We start from the raw sequence: 18,474 nt of genomic DNA, 5'->3' as shown, positions 1-18,474 counted from the left end.
TCAATTGAACTTTTTCAACGCCAATCTAACACTCAAGACAACATATGAGTTTTGAAGGTTTCAATGAGAACTAGTAACGTGATTGATATTACATTTAATGACAGTAAACACTCACTAAAATCACATGAGCTTTGGGGAAATAGGACTAAATTACAAATCCAAAGGGGTGGTGGAGTAGAACCAGCGTATCGACAAATAATCACATTATACCATCACTTGAACATTTTGAATGGCATGAAATGCATCAGCATACACACTCATGCCCACGTGGCATGCTTTTCAACATGGATCAAGTGCCATCACTTTAGCACACCGTGATGAACAAACCAATACTATGAGAAGATTAGCACATATTCCATCAGAATCCACACTGGACATGGTGCACTCACGGAGAGGGGTTAAAGTCTTCGAAGAACTCAAGACTAGTGCTTCCAGCATTCTTCATCTCATAAGAGACAGTCTGGCCAGCGGGGCAAGAGAAGGTAGAGACAACATATTGGTTGCCAGGCGAGACAGCGATTGTGCCGAGATCCTTGGAGACAGAAGGAGCGTTGTGGAAGGTAGTAGACTTAGTAGCAATTCCGGAAAGCGCAGCAAAATCGATCTTGCCATCGCCGCTGAAGGTAAATGACGAGGTCTGAAGGTCTGCCTGCTTCGGGAACAGGAAGACTAAGCTGCAAGTCTTGCCAGAATCTGACTGGGGGATGTCAAAGTTGAAGATACTCGAGACGGTCGAGGTCACTTTGCCATTGAACTGGGTGCCAGCGGCAGTATCGGGAGAGGATGAGTCAATGGGGACGATCAAGTGAGGGAATTCAAAGTTGCCCGAGGTCAAAGTAGTGGGACAGCCGTTATTAGCAGGAGGGGTGGCAGGGGCAGTAGCAGTAGCACTGGCAGTGGATGCAGATGTGGCAACGGCAGTGGATGTGGATGTAGATGTGGGTTGTGGCTTGGGGGCAGCGCACGAGTCGGCCATCAATTCGATAGGTTTACAATTGCTGAGGGCGGAGCTTTCGGTTGTATAGATGTTCAAGCCGCCATTCTGGCCAGTCTCACAGGCAATGAACTTGGAGCTGCCCTGGAACTCTAGCTTGCCAGAGGAGTCAATAGAGAAGCCTCCGGTGGGAGTGGCACCCTCGTCACACTGGAGCTGGGTAGTGGGTGCTGATAGTTTCGTTAGTCGGTATGATCTCTATATCAATTCATTGTATCACTTACGTGTGAGGATGCAGCCGCGTCCATTGCCATCAGTGATAGCACCAGAGTTGATACAAAACTCTGCAGGGGATAGACTGTTGTCACCAATACGGTTCTGTCCATCACTAAGCTGTCCCACAGATCCAGATGCACCACCTGAGGCGGTTAAATGGAAGCAGCAGCTATCACCACGAGTGATGAGTGCCTGGGAGCCGGCAGCAAAAGCTGCGATATTGAAGAAGGTCCTCATGTTTGGTAAAGAATTCAGGTGAAAACGACAGTGTCTGGATGGTTTCTCGTCCGAATAACAATGAAAGATTTAAGATGCTGAATGAATAATTACAAGTTGTTAGGGGGGGATTTTGTAGCAACTTTATACTTAAGAGGAGGCGAGAAAGGGCTATCAATTCCACGAGGAAAAGACCAGTGGACTCTGTCCAAACAGGCTGCGATGCGGATCCCATGGTAGACGTCATTCCAATCCTCGGATCCCATGGAATGATCGAAGATCTGCTACTGTTGAGCCCCAAAAGCAATTTGAACCTGAGCTTTCTGCATTGACTAGAAGAGTCCAGTAGTGTTAGCAGTGGCGACCTCGCTTACCACGGCTCGTAGCTCAAACGCTGCTTCGATCTGCGTGTATTCATTGGCGGCATCGAGTATTCCTCGGATGTAAGCGATGGTATCCACAGGATCAGCAGGAATGTCTCTGATTCTTGTTGACAATGTTACATATTGAGTTCACAAGTAGTCGAGACCCCACAATAGCTAAGGCATAAACATGGAAGACCCTTTCCACCCGCGATTACCGAACCCTTGCCACAAATCGATGATTCCGTCATGGGGGAACTGTTTGATTCTTCTCAAGTAGCCATAAGTAGCCATACAATCAATTGAGTAGGTTTTTGTACGCATCGTTCCGTTGAGGTAAGATTTTCATTGAGTTTCAGCAACATCGATCAGAAGCTGAGTGGAACATGAATATTATTATGTAAGAATATTGGCTCGAAGAACAGACCTCTCCGGTCCGATTCGGATGCAATATCAGATTCGGGACCCATGATAATGAATCAAAACCTGTTCCGGACAAAAAGAAACAAAGCGATTGAATCCGGTCATGAGGGGTTTTATGATGAAGTGCAAATGTAATCGGTGGATCCAACTCGGAACTCGGGCCAACGGCGGGCATTCTATTTTTGTACGTCTGGTTCGAACCATGAGTGCACAAAATTTGGGTACGAATTATGTTCAATGCTTTCCGGCTTGTTTTGTTTGGCTACTCACAAAAGAATGGAGAGAGTTTGAAGCTAGGAGCAAAATTCAAAAGGCACAAGTGACCATGTTGATCTTCCCACGTCATTATCTACGGCTTTGTGTTTACATTGGACATGGTGATGTTGACATGATTTAAGTGCGGGGTGTTGCATGATCGGCATAGGGATTTTACACATGTATTTAGATGTTGGCCAGCCGTGACCAGCCATGACCTGTTAACTTCTCTACTTCAGTCTCGCTGTCATAAACAAGCCTGGACGGTGGCTGATCTGAACCAGCCGTTGAGGCCGGCGCCACATTAAAGTCATGCCATTCTAATCAAGAAGCATTGCTACTCGTTATAGATTCAAGTAGTAGTCAACTTGAGTGAAAGTAGGGTAATCTATTGGCGGCACCGCTTGACTTATCAATGATGGATGGATTAAGATGCAAGTCTATCAGAGCACGTGATGGGATGGCGTCTGTTTATTACATGATTGCTTTGTCTGTCTTTTGCGATTCAACGAGGATATTCCTGAGTTCTATAAGCCTCTCAGCTTTTCGTCTTCTTTCTCACAAGATCATATCTAAGCTCTGATTCTAGCTTTCAATCAATAATAGTGTTCTTGTCAACCCCATCATTGAGGCTATCCATCGCGCTTCTTTTACCACCCCTATTCCTTCAGGGTCTTCCCAATCAACTCAACACGAAAGTCGGCCTTCTAATTTCTTTGCATCTAGCGACATGGAGCCCCTCACTTGTTACGACAATGTCGCATGGGAACAATCCGAATATGTCTCCGACAATTGGTTACTTCAATTCCTCGACATCGAAGTCAAGAGACCGATCGCGCTATTCATGCTAATGCATGACTCTGGCCGAGATTCGGAATTTACAACTCTGAAAAAGGGATCTTTCAACATCGTCTTACGAATGGAATTCACACATAGTGCAACCAACATCCGTTTCCCACAGCCTGGCACCGCTATGTTTCCCGAAGAGAAAGTTGAGAACGAAGTCGCTGTGAAGCGATTCATCTCAGATCAAACCTCGATCCCTGTTCCGTTCATTCTGCACTCGGGTACAAGGGAAGAGAGTCCTCTGAAACTAGGTCCTTTTATCATGATGAGCCATATTGAATATACGACCAGCATGTATGATGCTCTCAACACACCGGGCTGTCCTAAAGAGGAGTGGGGAGTCCTTGACCCAAACACTGATGAAGATCGTTTTAGATTGATATACACTCAACTAGCAAAGACCCTGCTTCAGCTGTCTAAGACAGCATTTCCTGAAATCGGGTCCCTCACTCAGGTAGATGATTTTTCCTGGGAAGTGAATCGACGGCCATTATCGATGAATATGAATGAGGTTGTGCGTTTAGGAACACTACCTCGATCAAAACTGCCGCTGCTAGATGCCACTTTCGAAGCAACGTCTTTATACATAGAAGCCCTGGCATAGCTCAATATTCAGCATCTAGCCTATCAAAGGAATGATTCGGCAGAGTCTGCAGATGACTGTCGCCGCAAGTTTATAGCAAAACAGTTATTTTACAAACTTGCCAGAGACAAGAAACTATTCTCGCCCTACGATGAGAATGCGCCCTTCAAACTCTGGCGTGACGATTTCCGACCAGCCAATGTCCTTCTAAATGATGATATGCATATTGCCTGCGTGGTAGATTAGGAGTTCGCATATGCAGCACCAGCAGAGTTTTCATACGCGACACCGTGGTGGCTTCTTATCGAGAAACCTGAGTATTGGGCTCAAGGTCTCGATGACTGGACCTAGGTATTCGATCGCCGTTTGAAGACGTTCCTCGCAGCTATGAGGCAATGTGAGGAGGATATAGCCGCTCAGCAAGGCAAGCGCCGGCTCTCGAATCACATGCAACGGGGCTGGGAGAGTGGATAGTTCTGGGTGGTGTATGCGATCTTGCACAGTTTTGCATTTGATGCGATCTATTGGCAAAAGATCGATCAGCGGTTTTTCGGGCCTACGGAGGCCGATGATCCTAACGAGATGTGGAGAGAGCGTTTGGGCTTGCTGGATGACACTCAAAGGTGTGAGATTGAGCGTCTGGTAGAGAGGAAACTTGAGGAAATGGGAGATAGAGTCTTGGAGTGGGACCCGGACGAGTATACTGAAGAGTTCCGCCATGAATTGATGAGAAGGGCAGAAGAAAAAGCAAAGGAGGACCTGCCTCGAGAGACAGAGAATGATACCAAATAGTTTCCGGTCTATAAAGCGATCACACACTAGGCAATGGTGGATCCAGCACCAAAAGAGACGGATGATCAGCCAAACTATGCCAAAACCCAGCCTCGAAATCCCACAAATCCTGACTCAGTAGAGCCGCCCAATCTTCATTCGCATCATCGGTTCCGGCATCATGAGGCTGTCCTGTATCCGAATTGAACGAGTCCAGGAACCGCTGGATCGTCTGCGTGGCTTTGGATAATAACGCATAATTCGGATCACCTGTTTTCACTATCGTTCCAATTTGTACCTCTGCGACGAAGACACTCAAATCTCGCAAGATTTTCGTTCGTGATATCCCTGGTGCTGAGTGGGAGTGTTGTTTTAGTAATGCCAGGAGGACAATGCCCGCTGCTGGGAGGCCATAGTATGCGACCTAGTGCTGTTAATCAAGCGTTTCTGCGGTCTAGAATGCAGTATAGGTGATAGAATACATACTTTCCAAATGAGACCAGTTCCAGAGTTGGTCAATTGGTCGCGTAGTAGGATGAGCTCCACCACGAGAGCAAGCATTTGTCCCGCGGTCTCGATGATGGGGATATCGGGCTCGGTGAGAGTTTTTAGAAGTAGCAGCCTAAGCAAGAACAGGACATGTAGATGGTTGAGCCGAACATGTGCTAGGAAGTCCCGGTCGAATGGGCTCTGCGCGCACTGCTTCAGGCTGCTCTCCAGTCGGAATTGGGATGGTAGGGCCTCCCATTGCTCCTCGGCTCTTCGCTGAATTATGCTGTTCTCTGTCAGTCCATACATTCTATCTTTAAACTATTATCTTGGAGTATATAAGACGGGAGTCACGCTTACCTTGCCCTCCGCACACATTCAGCATCTTGCTTATCTTGCAGCAATTCCCAGACTTCCTCTTTCAAAGAAGCACAAAGAGCAGACCAGCATGTATCTGCTCTATATCCAGCCCTTGCATCCGGGCTCCAAGTAAAGCGACTTCCAAGTGAGCGTACAATTGTGCCATCAGATGGAATCTGGAAGTGGCAAAAGCGTTTGTTCATGCGTGGTGGGCGGCCAAGGAAGATGGCGATATTCTTGTCCGCAGAATAGATCCGGGCAAAAGCCGTTTTCCTCAATTCCATGAGGAAAACTGGGATTCCAGGCTTCGCTTCGAGATTCTCGTGATATCCCAGGGCGAAGGTGGATGAAATTACATCTCCAAGCTTGCGCCAGGTGTGATAGCCTAGACAGAATTAGTTGATGAAAATGGCAACGTGGGTCAACTTTCGAGTCGACAAGGAACTGAAACTCACTTTGGTCACCATCCACGTAGGAATGTACAATGAAGTTCTCATACTGCACCATCAGCTGCAGATCATTGAGACAGTCCAGCGAGAGCGAGATCTCCAACGAGAAATCACTTAGTTTAGTGGCCAGACGTCTCAACGTATACTGCTGTTCCTCGGTATTGTAGAGCAGTGGAAAAAAGGGAATATCGATGGTCGCTCGGCTCACAGCCGCAAAGAAAATACCCAATGTTTCCCACCGCGCATTATGATCTAAAAACTGCGCTGAAAAGCTCTCGAGATCCGAAGACGCATCAAACTGTAACAGTCGAGCGGAATTTTGTAGTAGACGCTGGGCATACACCAAATGCCATTTATCATCATGCGAGGTAAACAATTGACTGATACTGTCCGCACATTGTGCAACGAATGGTTCCGCGAGGGCTAGATTCGCACCCTTAGCCAGCCAGAACAGGACGAGATCTTTCATCGCCGACAGGGAGTAAGTAGTTAATAGATGTCGCAGGACATCTGCGCCCTGGAGTAAGAGGTGATTATCACCGATCCATTGTGAGCTCACATTGTCAGAGCCCAGTAGTTGGTTACTTGTGCTTTGCTCACCGTCCGTAGACGGGGTGATATGTTTGAAAATAGCAGCATGGCTCGACGAACCTAAGTATCCAGGATTCGGATACAGATTGCGCCGGGGTTCAAATGAGGGAGATGGATCAGGCGATCGCACGCTATGCAGTCCCGAATTAAGTTAGTATCTATTCACGATTGTGTGGGGGGAGGGGAACTTGTAAGTGCCGTGATACGCCCTACGGCGCCCTACGATTGTTCAGATCCTACCTCGGTTTCTCGACCCGCCGCCGCTTGAATGGGGCCGTGCGGTAGATACACACGCCGCGACTCTTTTGGCAACGCGAACACACTGGTTGTTGATGGTCGCAGGCCAGCTTGGCCTTGCGACAGGACTCGCATGCTGCTAGTCGCGAGGCCATGTATCAACCGTAGATTGAAATGAAAGCTTGACAGCTCCGAAAAAGAAGGAAAAATGCAAGTCACTCGGTTACCAGCGGGGACCGGCCAGTCGGCGATAAGAAACCAAAGTCACGTCGCGCAAGTGGGGCAAAAATGCGGGTCTCCTATACAAGTTGGGACGTTGGAGAAGTTTGGGTGCGGAGTTGGTTGGTGACCTGGTATAAAGACGGAGAAGCTTCTCTTTCTCTCTTTCCTTTTTCTCTTTCTTCTACATTGAGCTCTTTTACATATGAACTCACCATGTCTTCACCAGACTCAATTCAGCTTGGCGATTATCTCTTCACTCGCCTACTCCAACTCGGCGTAAACTCCGTCTTTGGCGTACCGGGCGACTATAACCTGCGCCTACTAGACCATGTCGAGCCCTCGGGTCTCCACTGGGTAGGCAACTGCAATGAGCTCAACGCTGCATATGCCGCTGATGGTTATGCCCGGATCAACGGGCTGTCCGCGCTGGTAACCACCTTTGGTGTCGGCGAGCTCTCCGCTGCTAACGGAATTGCTGGCGCATATGCAGAGAGGTCCGCTGTGGTGCACATCGTGGGAACACCCCCGCGGCCACTGCAGCAATCTCGCACTTTGATGCACCATACTTTCTCCGATGGCGAGTACCGCCGTTTTGCAGCCATGTCCACACATATCACGGCAGCCCAAACGAATGTGATTGACTCGGTCACGGCCCCGGATAAGATCGATTGGATCTTGCAGCAGGCGTTGATTCACTGCCGGCCTGTGTATCTGGAGATTCCCGATGATATGAGCGAAACTCTTGTCTCTTCGGAGAATCTGAAGACTCCCATCCGTGTGCCCGTGACTCCCAGTGCCTCCCATGAATCACAAGTCATCGCCCGGATCCTAGACCGGATATACAGTGCTAAGAAGCCGGTCATCTTTGTCGATGGCGAGAGTCGAGCTCTCGGTATCCTGGACCAAATCGAGTCTCTCATTAAGATTACCAACTGGCCCACATGGACTACTGTCTACGGCAAGGGTCTCGTGAACGAGCAACTCCCCAACGTCTATGGCCTATACGCCGCAGCATTCGGCGACAAGCCAGCTCAAGAATACTTCGAGTCCGCAGACCTAATCTTGACATTCGGCCCGCACTACAGCGACACCAACACCTACTTTTTCACAACGGTGCCCAAGTCCGCCTCAGCCATATTATTCAAGGACAGCACCATCCACGTCGAAAACGAGATCTACAGAGACATGTCCTCCAGCACCGTCCTCACACACCTCCTCCAAGCCCTCGACTCCACCCGCCTCGTACAAGCCACCGGCCCCCCAAAACTCGAAATAACCACCACCGACATCAAAGACACAGACATCATCGCCCAAAACAACTTCTACCGCCTGATAAACCCCCTCTTCAACGAAGGCGACATCATCCTCACCGAAACCGGCACCGCCGCCTACGGCGGCCGCAAATTCAAACTGCCCCCGAAATCCCGCCTCTTCGGCGCCGTCACCTGGCTTTCTATCGGTTTCATGCTCCCCGCCACACTGGGCGCTGCCCTCGCAAAGAGGGAACTCAATAAACCCACCAACACCAAGAACCAAACCGTGTTGATCATCGGCGATGGCAGTTTACAAATGACCGCGCAAGAAATCAGCGTGATGATTAAGGAGAAATTGGACATTCTCATTTTCATCATTAATAATGAGGGATATACTATTGAGCGGGTTATTCATGGCCGGAAGCAGGCGTACAATGATGTGCCTTTCTGGCGGCATACGCAGGCGTTGAATTATTTTGGTGCGGATGAGGAGCATGTTAAGAATAGTACTTTTCAGGCTTGGACGTGTGGGGAGTTGAAGGAGACATTGAAGAAGGAGCAGGTGCATAGTGGAAGTGGTGTACGGATTGTCGAGGTCTTTATGGAGCGTGAGGATGTGGAGGGTGTGTTGTTGTGGGTGCTCAACAAGCAAATTGCGGAGGAGAAGCAGCAGGGGAAATGATGGAGAGAATAGGGGTATCTGGATAACATAACGACTATAAGATTAAGATGAAGAGCCTACATCAGCACAATAGAGAATTTGGAAAACAATGCTTGCCCCGAAACAGACTCGGAGTTTTAACATGATTCAAAACTCCAGATTCAAGGATCCGGAATATCCCAATTGATTGTGATCTCACTATGATTACCACGGCCAAAATGTGTATCTCGCTCCGCAACCAAAAAAAGTAGAAAAGACAAAAAAAAAAGAGAAGACACAAGAGTCGACGAAGGAAAGACCAATAAAAACGAAAAAGTAGACCAACCCAACCAAGCCTATCAAAAAGAAGAAATCAGGCCCGTAAAAAACGCCGGTATCCTATGCCCCCAGGTCCTGTGATGCACACGGTGCAGTATCGAAGTAGAATGAAAAAAGGAAAAAAAGGAAAGGGAGAGAAGGAGGGAGAATAGGGGAAGCCAACAAAAGTATTAAAAACGGCATCTTCCATTAGGGGAGCCACATGACGTCTATATTCGCTTCAGGGAGAAAAAAAAAAGGTAGGGAAGGTGATTTTTTGTTAAGATGAGGGAGCGGTGGTAGAGTTTCTTGTCTCGAGGAGACTTGAGTAGGAGTTCAGGTGAGGAGTGGAAGAGTCTTTCTATTTCCGAAAGCTCTCTACGCCCAGACTGGGCGTTTCGACCATGCGGTCAGATGGGACGCCCTCGTCGCGGCGACGGGCGAAGAAACTGTCACATTCGGAGACGATATGTGCCCATTCCGCCAAAGCGCGGCCAGCGTACTTGCTGGTCACGACGTAGTCTTGTTTAGGACGAGACGGAAGCTCTGGAAGTGGAGAGTTCTTGGTGGTAGGTGTCCTCGCCTGGCTATCCGCAGCTAGTTGAGAGGAGTTTGTCTGGTTGGTTCCTTGCGTCGATTTCTCATCTGAAGTAGACAAGTTCTCTGACGCGGTATCAAACTCGGTAGACTTCGAGGGAGACCGAGATCGGCAGTGCTGCACATGGAGTTGCGAAGCCACCGGGAGGCAGGGCGTGAACAGTCGCTTATTCTTGGTGGGCCAATTCGGCCGGTCCATCCATTCTAGAGAGAATTTGAAGAAGTACGGCTGGTGCGGTGTCTTTGGTCGAACAAGCTCATCCGAGCTCTGGTTTGGAGTTTTCTCATGCTCGTCCATGCACCGACTATCCGGAGTCACCGTCAGATCCGTAGCACTGTTGTCCTCGTCCGAACTACTGCCACCCGCAGAATCGGACTTAGCCGAACCACCAAACATGGAGCGAAGTAGGCCCCATCGTCGCTTCGGTGGCTGGCCGTCTGAACCAGTGGAGTCGGCAGAGCTGGATCGTCGATGTGAGGTGACCTTTTCAGGGGGAACAGGCGGGACCACTCGGTCAAAGGAGACGAATAGGTTGACTGGCGACAGCTGAGTATCACACCTAATGATGATGATCCGCCGGCCTGGCGCCGGGGTGCAAGGAGCAGAAGACAGTGGCGCAGTAAGCCCCTGCTCTGCCTTGGATTGGAATCCAATGTAAAACTCCCAGACCCGTAACAGCCTGTCAGATAGCGTCTCATATATTGTTCTATGAATCGATTGTTAGTAGGCTTTTTCGGGACAAAAAGGATAAGGTCATGCTCACGAGTCAAGCGGCGAAGGGTCTCCACTGAAACGACCGATCCTCCAGCACAACACACGATGATAGTAGGCGCGCACCATCGGGCTCCAATGATTAAAATAATGATAGAATACCGGCTCATGCAAGAAGAAGTTCAAGCAAAGGCTAGCCTTCCGCTCCTCCGTCACGGCCCAGGTGCCCCAGATGCTGTAGATGAAAGAGAACACCCGCACCTCTGTCAGTGAGTTATGGCTTTGCATCATCTGCCGGCAAACCTCCAACCAGAAACTCCAATCGAACAATTCAGTCTCAATAGACTGCGCATATCGCGTGACGATCGGGATCACTTCTTCCAGGAAATCGCATAGTAGGAAGCATGCATTATGATCGAATAGAGAGATCCGTTGGGCCGCAACCTTGAGTAGTCCACAGAAAGTCTCCGCATAAAGCAGACGTGCACGATTAGGCTCGGAAGAGGATTCTGAGAGCAGGTCTCGTAGAAGTATAATCAGACGATTCTCCGCCATGGATCGATGGCTGTTCCTACCACCTGCGAGGGAGTGGGGAGAAGCGGAGGCATCTGGCGATTCGATGAGATCGTCGAAAGTGATCGCGGCAGCAGCATGAGCGTTTTCCGGCTGGTGCAAAGACTGCTTGTAGATCGTATCCTCGATGGCAATCAGAAGTTGAGCATGAACGAGAAGCAATCCAGGAGCCAAAATCCTGTTCGCTTTCTCCGTCTCCGGCGGCATGTACTCCGCGTACAGAATGTGGATATACTTGACAAAGACGAAGAACAAATCCGTGTCACGTCCGCACCAGCGTGCAATCCAAGGGCCACTCCAAGGAATATTGGTGGTGTTCAGAGGTGGCTCAGGCTTGTGTCTCATATACCGCAGCAAAGGTGCATGCGAGTGGAATGCCAGAGATCGCAGAGCCGGTGGGAAGCTCAAAGCTAGCTCCTGGGTGAAGGCACGCATGTTTCCAGTCCGAGACTGAGATGTTTCCGCCAGGATGCGACGGAAGGCAGTCGGAGGCGTGTTCCACAGGCGCACCATGATATCTGCCACTCCTGGGCAGAAAAAGAAGGCATAAGAACATGCTTTTCCACAGAAGGCCACCAGGCTGGCGGGTGCGTGTCTCATGGACATCCGCTCCACCACGAATGCCATTTGAGACAGAAGATTCTGGACGAAAACATTTCGAATATTGTGGTGAATGGACTCGACCAGAAAATCCGATCCAGATGAGCCTGACCCATCAGAGGTCTCCGATACTGAAGTCGATGCATATTTCAACGAATCCGTCGGTGCATCGTTCTGCTGGGCTGTAGGGAATGGGATTCGCCATTCAGGTCGTGTCATAATGCCCACCACGGCCTCAAGAAAGACCGGCCGGTCAGTGCCGGATATCGATTGATTATTCTTGCCATTGAGCATCTCCAGCATTCCAATCCACCACTTGTTGAGAATATTGACTCGACGATCCAAATCTTCGGGTCGGAGGTTCTTGCAGGAGCCATGGAGATGATGGCGACCAAGAAACGGGAGCAGTGAAGTGCGAATGACATTGGCTTTCAGGGAGCTCGATTTGGATTGAAACCTGCAAGCAAAATTTGATCAGCCTTGGGCAAGCATTACGAAGACGTTTCTTCCTACTCACTTCTGGAAATCGGCTTCGAGGCCGCGGAAAATACCCCACAGTTCATCCTTCTTGCGTGAATGCTCAATGGTGCTGCTGTTGTTGTTTGTAAAGGACGCCACGGTTGCCGCAGCACCCTTGGGCATAGGAGGTAGAACCGGAGTTGTCACCGAGAGAGATGCTGTGAATTTCTCGAAAGAAGTCTTGTTTCGTAATGAGTTCGACGGACTGTTGGGTGAATCTGGAGAGTCCGAATTGCCCTTTGTTACCACCGCTACCATTGGCCGTCGTGGCCGTTTGTATAGTACCGTTCGCCTGCGCGACGGCTGTGCCCCATCCATATCAGCTTGTTCCGTCTTGCGTGTACTCGACCGGGTAGGAGATTCTTCTTCAGGTCTTTGTTTGGTCCTCTTTGCTGCCGGGGACGGTGAACGAGACGCAGACCCCCATGGCTTCCGTGCCAAATTGACGATCCGTCCGGACATGGAACGGGACTTCAATGGCCGAGCTACAGGTTCGGGCGCCCTCGTTTCCGGCATTTTCGTCGCGGTCACATTCTGGGTGTCCAAGTCCTTCAGATCTTCCGATGAAGAGAGTGTAAAGTGGGCAACGGCGGCGGGCGACTTCTCGGGTTTCTTTTTCGAGCGAAGGGACGTCCGACGCAGAATATCCTTGCCTGCAGCCACGACCTCCTTTGTCGGCGACTGGGACAGGGTGGGCACTGCATAATCGGAGAAGGTTCGTCTTAAGCTCGGAGGACCGGATTCCGGGGATTGGCTCGGGAGGTCGGTATAGCTAGCGGCACGCGAAAGCAAGACATTATTGTCGTCGGCTGGGTAGCTGCTGCTCGTCGTCGTCGTTATCTTGAGAGCGGGCGAAGACATTGTCTGGGAGACAAGGGAGGGGAGAGGAGGGGAAACGGATTCGAGAAACAGCTGTCAACGCAGGCACATTTCCTCCGGGAACACCGCAGACAGACGCGAGAGTGGTGTAGAAGAAGACCAGCTCCTCCATGCACACCGAGTTTGAGTCCTGTCGTTTTGGTGGTGTTGAGGCCGGTTGTGCTTAGACGCGCAGCATTGCTAGGCAGGACGGAAGGGAATCACAAGTACGGAGTACACAACACCGCAAGCTTCCAAAAACCACGCTCGATCAGTCCGACTCGAGCAGAATGATAAGTCACACACGAACGCAAGCTAGAGTTCGTCTGCTAATAGATAGGCGCGCAGAGAAGTCGGTCTAGGGAACAATAAATCGATCGTCTATGCAGCTGCACACCCGCTAAGGAAGGGCGCCACGAACACCAAAATAGCAACTGATCGGCGGTTAGGAAGGATTTGGAGGAAGCGGTTCGACAGGGTCCGAACAAGGGATCTCTTGGGATTGTTGTTGAGCTTGTCGAGCTTGTCGAGCTTGTCGGGGTTTTGAGATTGGAGAGAGGCGGGGAAGGCGGAACGGAAGCAGGAACAGGACTTGGAAGCGAGGAGAGTATCAAAGTGGAAATAATTGAGGCGTGGAGGGAAGAGGGGGGAAGCCTAGGAGGGAGATCCTCGGGGCCAGTTTGAGAAGAGGTGAGGCCCGCACGGAAGAGGAGAGTGGGGAACAATCAATAATGACTTTCAAGGGGAGGAAAAGGGAAGAGAAAAAAGAAAGAGAGATGTGAGGATAAAGAGTAAAAAGAAAAGAAGGTTAATGAGATAAAAAAAGATGACAAGGGAAAAACTCTCAGCGTTTTCTAAAAGATTCTCATTTCTCGTGTTCTGCTACAGCCTTCTTGGCTGAGTTGTCTCGTACAAGACTTACAGTTAACTAGTCTAGTATTACTATGTGAGTAACTATCGTTCGATTTTCCAAAACTCCCGTCATCATCGGAAATTGATACAGTACTAAGTAACCCACTACTGTAGGGAAATGACATGGAATAATGTGAAATCTGATTCAACCCCCTTCCACTCATCCACTCCACATCTGAGACATCCTGTCCACCATATCCATCTGCCTTATCCACTCCACTTTTTCCTAATCGGAACTCGGCCTTGTAACTACATACATCATCTTTGCCTACTGTACATCACACAAGATAGAGAGCGTAATCTGTTTTATGATCTCCCTTTCAGTCCATCCACGGATCCATAGGTGATAGCCGTCATTCTCTCGTAATCCTCAGAAAGGCTGAGGTGTTTGTCCCACCCCCTTCGCCCGCTCGCTGTCCTGCATGGACGAGTCGTGATTCGCACTGCCCTCTCTCAGCCCCGATGTTAAGCCCTACCACCAATCGTATCCACTCCGGAAGATTATAGATAGACAGGATATGCCGAGAACAGCCTCGCTTAGTACTGAAATATCTTCCTTCCAACAGAGACTGTACATGAAAAGTAGAAAGGAACTGATATAGATCAATGTACTAATTGTTTACCTTTCATCCATGGACATCTATTGACTTATTACCCGATCCGCCACTTCCGCTGACACCCAAGCGTATTATTGTTGACCCGTGGATTTGCCCATTCTTCTCGCCCGCCAAGTACCCTGATAAACTCACCATCACATAGTATGGTACCATATCATGGATTATGATTTGCCCCTCCACCTCCTCCCCCCAATGCACATTCCAGACTGCCCTTTTGCTCGAGAATGTCCGCCTCGGGTCCAAGCGGATGACACCACCATCAGCCCTAACAGCAGCGGCTAGTCATGGCACTAGCCCAATTGCAGTAGTCCATGTGTAGCCAGGGCATGGCATAGCATAGCATAGAATCGATAGCGTGCATTCATGATTCAACAAAGTGTGACCCCCCGGCTTGCAGGAGAGTGCGAACTCTGGAAAGTTGAAGGATTAGAGCGTGATGTGTTGCCCCGCATTCTTAATAGGTTGATAGGACAAAGGCAATCAACAGTACTGTATCATATGCAGAGTTAGAGATAGGCACACCTGGCAGTGGTTCGCATGACGACTACAGTACTCTCAGGTGCTTGCACATCTTATCTCCACCTGAACAATACTTATAGTTATCTGGTGGCCAGACGAGTCTAACAGCCCTCCTAATGATCTAGATCCCCACAGTGATGTTCGTCGCCAGCAACTACTTCTCTATCCACGGATACACCACACCCACAAGCTAGTTTGACTTGGGCGACTATCCACTCTCGTGTCGGTAGATCTAACCACCTCCCAGCGCCCAACACCGGCAGTCTAGACGCCCCCGAACGTCTAGCGGCTTGCGCAACCCGTCCACCGAACCCCCCATCTGTCCTGTAAAGACCGACCACTCGATCGCTCAAGATTGACTCAATTGATCCTGGTGAATTCTCATGCTGCTGGTCCAGCCCATTAGCCCCGCAGCTGCCACGTCAAAGATGCAGGGAAAGCGCCCACTACAGTACCACAGCGCCATCGGCACGAATGTCAATAGCTCTCTGTAAGACGGGAGCCACATACATGACCTACTGTACCTGTCTCGTCTCGGTGGCTGTGAACTCAAATAAGCAAAACCCAATATCGGCCTGACGGGACCTGACAATAGACAGGATTAAACGAGGCTGACCAGGGGGAAAAGGGAAATAAGCTTGAGCGACTGCTCCACCAAAAGTACACCACGTCGCCGCGCAAGATGCGTGGTGTTCAGCCCGGATCCACCTTTACGACGCCCGCATCGGCCTTCCCGTCGACGAATGAGGGAATCACTAAAGAGAGCCTCATCAGGAGGGACATGTTAGATAGGTTACTAAGTCATATTGTCAGAATTTGAGAACGCATCCATCGAATTGGTAAGATGGCCGAGTTGGTCTAAGGCGTCAGGTTAAGGTCCACCTTAGCATAAATTCCTGATCTCGTTTACGGGGCGTGAGTTCGAATCTCACTCTTATCAATCAATTCTTTTTTTGTCATACGAACCTTTGGTTCCATTCAGAGCCTACCTACTTGAAGGCTAAGATTGTGATTGAAAACACTTGCAGGTCTTTTTTATTCTCTTTAGCACTTGTATTCATACATAATCCCGACGCAGAGCTTACAAATCTTCAAGAACGGGTGTTGCCCAGCATAGCTAGGCTTGAAGATTTATCTAAACCGACTGAATAAAACCTAAAGCTCCACAGCGACGACTTGATTATGAGAAATGAACATGAGCAAGAAAAGCAGTACTGAATGGAGCATGAGCACAGTATTTTAAGTCATTTCCAATTGGGAAATAAGAACTAGGAAAACTGGAACACTGTGAGACCTGTGAAGTGACTGTGCATGAGCATATCTTGTCAAGCCGCGCGCTGGCTACGGCGACATCCATTTGGGAATCAAAAAAAAAAAAAAAAAACAGCAAAGGTCAGCTTTATCATTGATATCTTTCATGCCCTTTTTGGCATGAGAAAACAGCTAGAAGAAAAAGGGAAAGAAAAAAAATTAGCACAGCACAGGTCAGTTCCGATCACCGATGCCTCATGGCACCCGAGCATCCACCTCTTCAGGCAGCGGGCAGCTTGCTCATATCTCCCTTGTCCTTTTCGATCCAGGACGGGTCGATGAGCCGCTCGCGGGCTGCATACAGGTGCTTGTAAGCACCACGGATGGTCCCGTCACTAACGTGGACGATCTGGGAAATCTCCTTTGGAGACTTGCCCTGGCCCATCAAGTGGGAAGCCATGTAGATGCAGGCGGCCACGATGGAAAGTGGCGAACGTCCAGCCAAGATACCCGAAGCGGTGACTCGGTCCGACAACTGCACAGAAATGCGGGGGAGGGGGTATTCGAGACGGAGAAGGTTGCAGAACCGGTTGCACATGTCACTGGGTTTGGTCGAGGTAGTCGTCTCGTAGACTACGTTATCGGGAGTACCACCGCTCGCCACCACAGCAGCCTTGCGGGCCTCGTCGTTCTGGGTGAAGAACTTCTCCAGGGATTTGTAGATCCGGCCAATCTCCTTTCGGCTGACCTTGGTGACGGCGAAGATCTCAGAGAACGAACGGGGGACCTTGCACTTGCGGCAGGCGATGAAAATGCAGCCGGCGATAAGGACGTCCTGGGACTTGCCCTTAAAGGCTTTGGCGTCATCGACAGTCTTGAACAGGTACTTGGCAGTGTCGGCCACGTTCTTCTGGATATTAAACCCCTCACACATGGCGCCAATCTCCTTGTAGGCTTGCATCAGGGCCTTGTTCTGCTTGTCGTTAGACTGCTTGTTCTGGGCGCGATACAGATCGCGAGACCGGCCAGTGGCGCCACTGGCGATCGTGGTCTCCAGCTGATCACCATTCAGGAGCGGGTTGTTGGCATCTCCGACACGAGACGGGTCGTCCGAGTTCTGGTCGTCGTTCGAGAAAGTGCGCCATTCGGAGCCCATGTCGATTCCGCGATCTCCAAGGACCAGGCCGCAACTGCCACAGGTTGTCTGGTGGGAGTCGAACTCCAGGTTGGGTGGCACTTCCTTGCATTCACTGCAGATGACATGTGCCGCGAGGTTCTTCCTGAAGGGCACCGTGGCCGCCTCCTTTTGGAGTGGGGACATGGTCGCCATTTTTTTCACTTGTCCGAATTGTGAGATGCGTGCCTGACGTCGCTGGGTGATGTTCTTGTGGGAGACAGGTATGCGGTATTTGCGAGTATAGTAGCGAAGGAACAGTGGCGAATACGTCGTGGCGGCTGCGACGGACAATCGCAGAAAAGGTGAAGAGCCCCCTGACTGAGCAGAGAGATGGACTGCGGGGCAAGAAACAGCACGGAGCTATCTCTTTGATCGCGGGCCACTACTTGCGCAGTCGCGGTTAGCCTGGTTCTGGTAGATTCCCAAAGATTCGGAGGTCAGAAGTGAGAATAACGCATCCACGGAGAGTATCATCTCCCAGGTGAAAGTATTATCCCCGACGCCACCGGTTTCTCCAATTTCGCAAAAGTGAAGCTGGCATTACCTTTTCTCAGAACAAGACCAGTCGCAGCTCGATAAGATCACCCCCCTCTTCGAAGACGTGAAAGAACTGTCACCAGGGTGTATGCGCTTTCTCCGGCGAAAGAGAGATTTCTCGATTTCTCAAAAGCTCGGCTTTGTCCGACCACGATAACCAGTCAAGGTCTCCGTAAGAGAGATATCTCACGAAAAGGGTCGAGGAAACCTGACGGATCGCTGCAAATGCTGGGGCAAGAAGCAGGAAGAAGTCAAAGTTCCAGGGAAGACAGGCGGAGGAAGAGAGAAGGGGGTGGATCGAGAGGGCGGAGGTGAGAGAGAAGAAGGGGGAGAGAGGTGGTTAGGTCCAAGGCAACGATCGAGGCGAACAAAGAAGT

General features: G+C 50.0%; 6 protein-coding genes across 6 annotated transcripts; 2 read left to right on the top strand and 4 right to left on the bottom strand.

The window, feature by feature from the left end:
• Positions 1–304: 304 nt before the first annotated feature.
• N7473_008098 (uncharacterized protein) lies at positions 305–1,447 on the bottom strand (the record flags this gene model as incomplete). Its single annotated transcript, XM_057154038.1, has 3 exons — positions 305–332; positions 390–1,164; positions 1,219–1,447. The coding sequence occupies 3 exons, from the start codon at positions 1,445–1,447 to the stop codon at positions 305–307; spliced, it is 1,032 nt and encodes a 343-aa protein (XP_057008376.1).
• Positions 1,448–3,196: 1,749 nt separating this feature from the next.
• N7473_008097 (uncharacterized protein) lies at positions 3,197–4,687 on the top strand (the record flags this gene model as incomplete). Its single annotated transcript, XM_057154037.1, has 3 exons — positions 3,197–3,826; positions 3,929–4,132; positions 4,430–4,687. The coding sequence occupies 3 exons, from the start codon at positions 3,197–3,199 to the stop codon at positions 4,685–4,687; spliced, it is 1,092 nt and encodes a 363-aa protein (XP_057008375.1).
• Positions 4,688–4,706: 19 nt separating this feature from the next.
• On the bottom strand, positions 4,707–6,947 carry N7473_008096 (uncharacterized protein; the record flags this gene model as incomplete). The annotated part of the gene is made up of 5 exons (XM_057154036.1): positions 4,707–5,090; positions 5,153–5,441; positions 5,516–5,900; positions 5,971–6,686; positions 6,796–6,947. The coding sequence occupies 5 exons, from the start codon at positions 6,945–6,947 to the stop codon at positions 4,707–4,709; spliced, it is 1,926 nt and encodes a 641-aa protein (XP_057008374.1).
• Positions 6,948–7,227: 280 nt separating this feature from the next.
• On the top strand, positions 7,228–8,949 carry N7473_008095 (alpha-keto acid decarboxylase family protein; the record flags this gene model as incomplete). Its single annotated transcript, XM_057154035.1, has 1 exon — positions 7,228–8,949. One exon carries the CDS (start codon positions 7,228–7,230, stop codon positions 8,947–8,949), a length of 1,722 nt encoding a protein of 573 aa, XP_057008373.1.
• A 637-nt stretch (positions 8,950–9,586) lies between these two features.
• Positions 9,587–13,087, bottom strand: N7473_008094 (DUF1765 domain-containing protein; the record flags this gene model as incomplete). Its single annotated transcript, XM_057154034.1, has 3 exons — positions 9,587–10,529; positions 10,587–12,164; positions 12,225–13,087. The coding sequence occupies 3 exons, from the start codon at positions 13,085–13,087 to the stop codon at positions 9,587–9,589; spliced, it is 3,384 nt and encodes a 1,127-aa protein (XP_057008372.1).
• A 3,576-nt stretch (positions 13,088–16,663) lies between these two features.
• N7473_008093 (transcription factor SUA7) lies at positions 16,664–17,713 on the bottom strand (the record flags this gene model as incomplete). The annotated part of the gene is made up of 1 exon (XM_057154033.1): positions 16,664–17,713. The coding sequence occupies one exon, from the start codon at positions 17,711–17,713 to the stop codon at positions 16,664–16,666; it is 1,050 nt and encodes a 349-aa protein (XP_057008371.1).
• Positions 17,714–18,474: the final 761 nt, after the last annotated feature.

Source organism: Penicillium subrubescens (assembly GCF_028828155.1).
Source record: "Penicillium subrubescens strain IBT 31985 chromosome Unknown utg000005l_segment0_segment0, whole genome shotgun sequence".
Lineage (NCBI taxonomy): Eukaryota > Fungi > Ascomycota > Eurotiomycetes > Eurotiales > Aspergillaceae > Penicillium > Penicillium subrubescens.
Note: the sequence above shows the minus strand (reverse complement) of the source record. Positions and strands in the feature narration are given on the sequence as shown.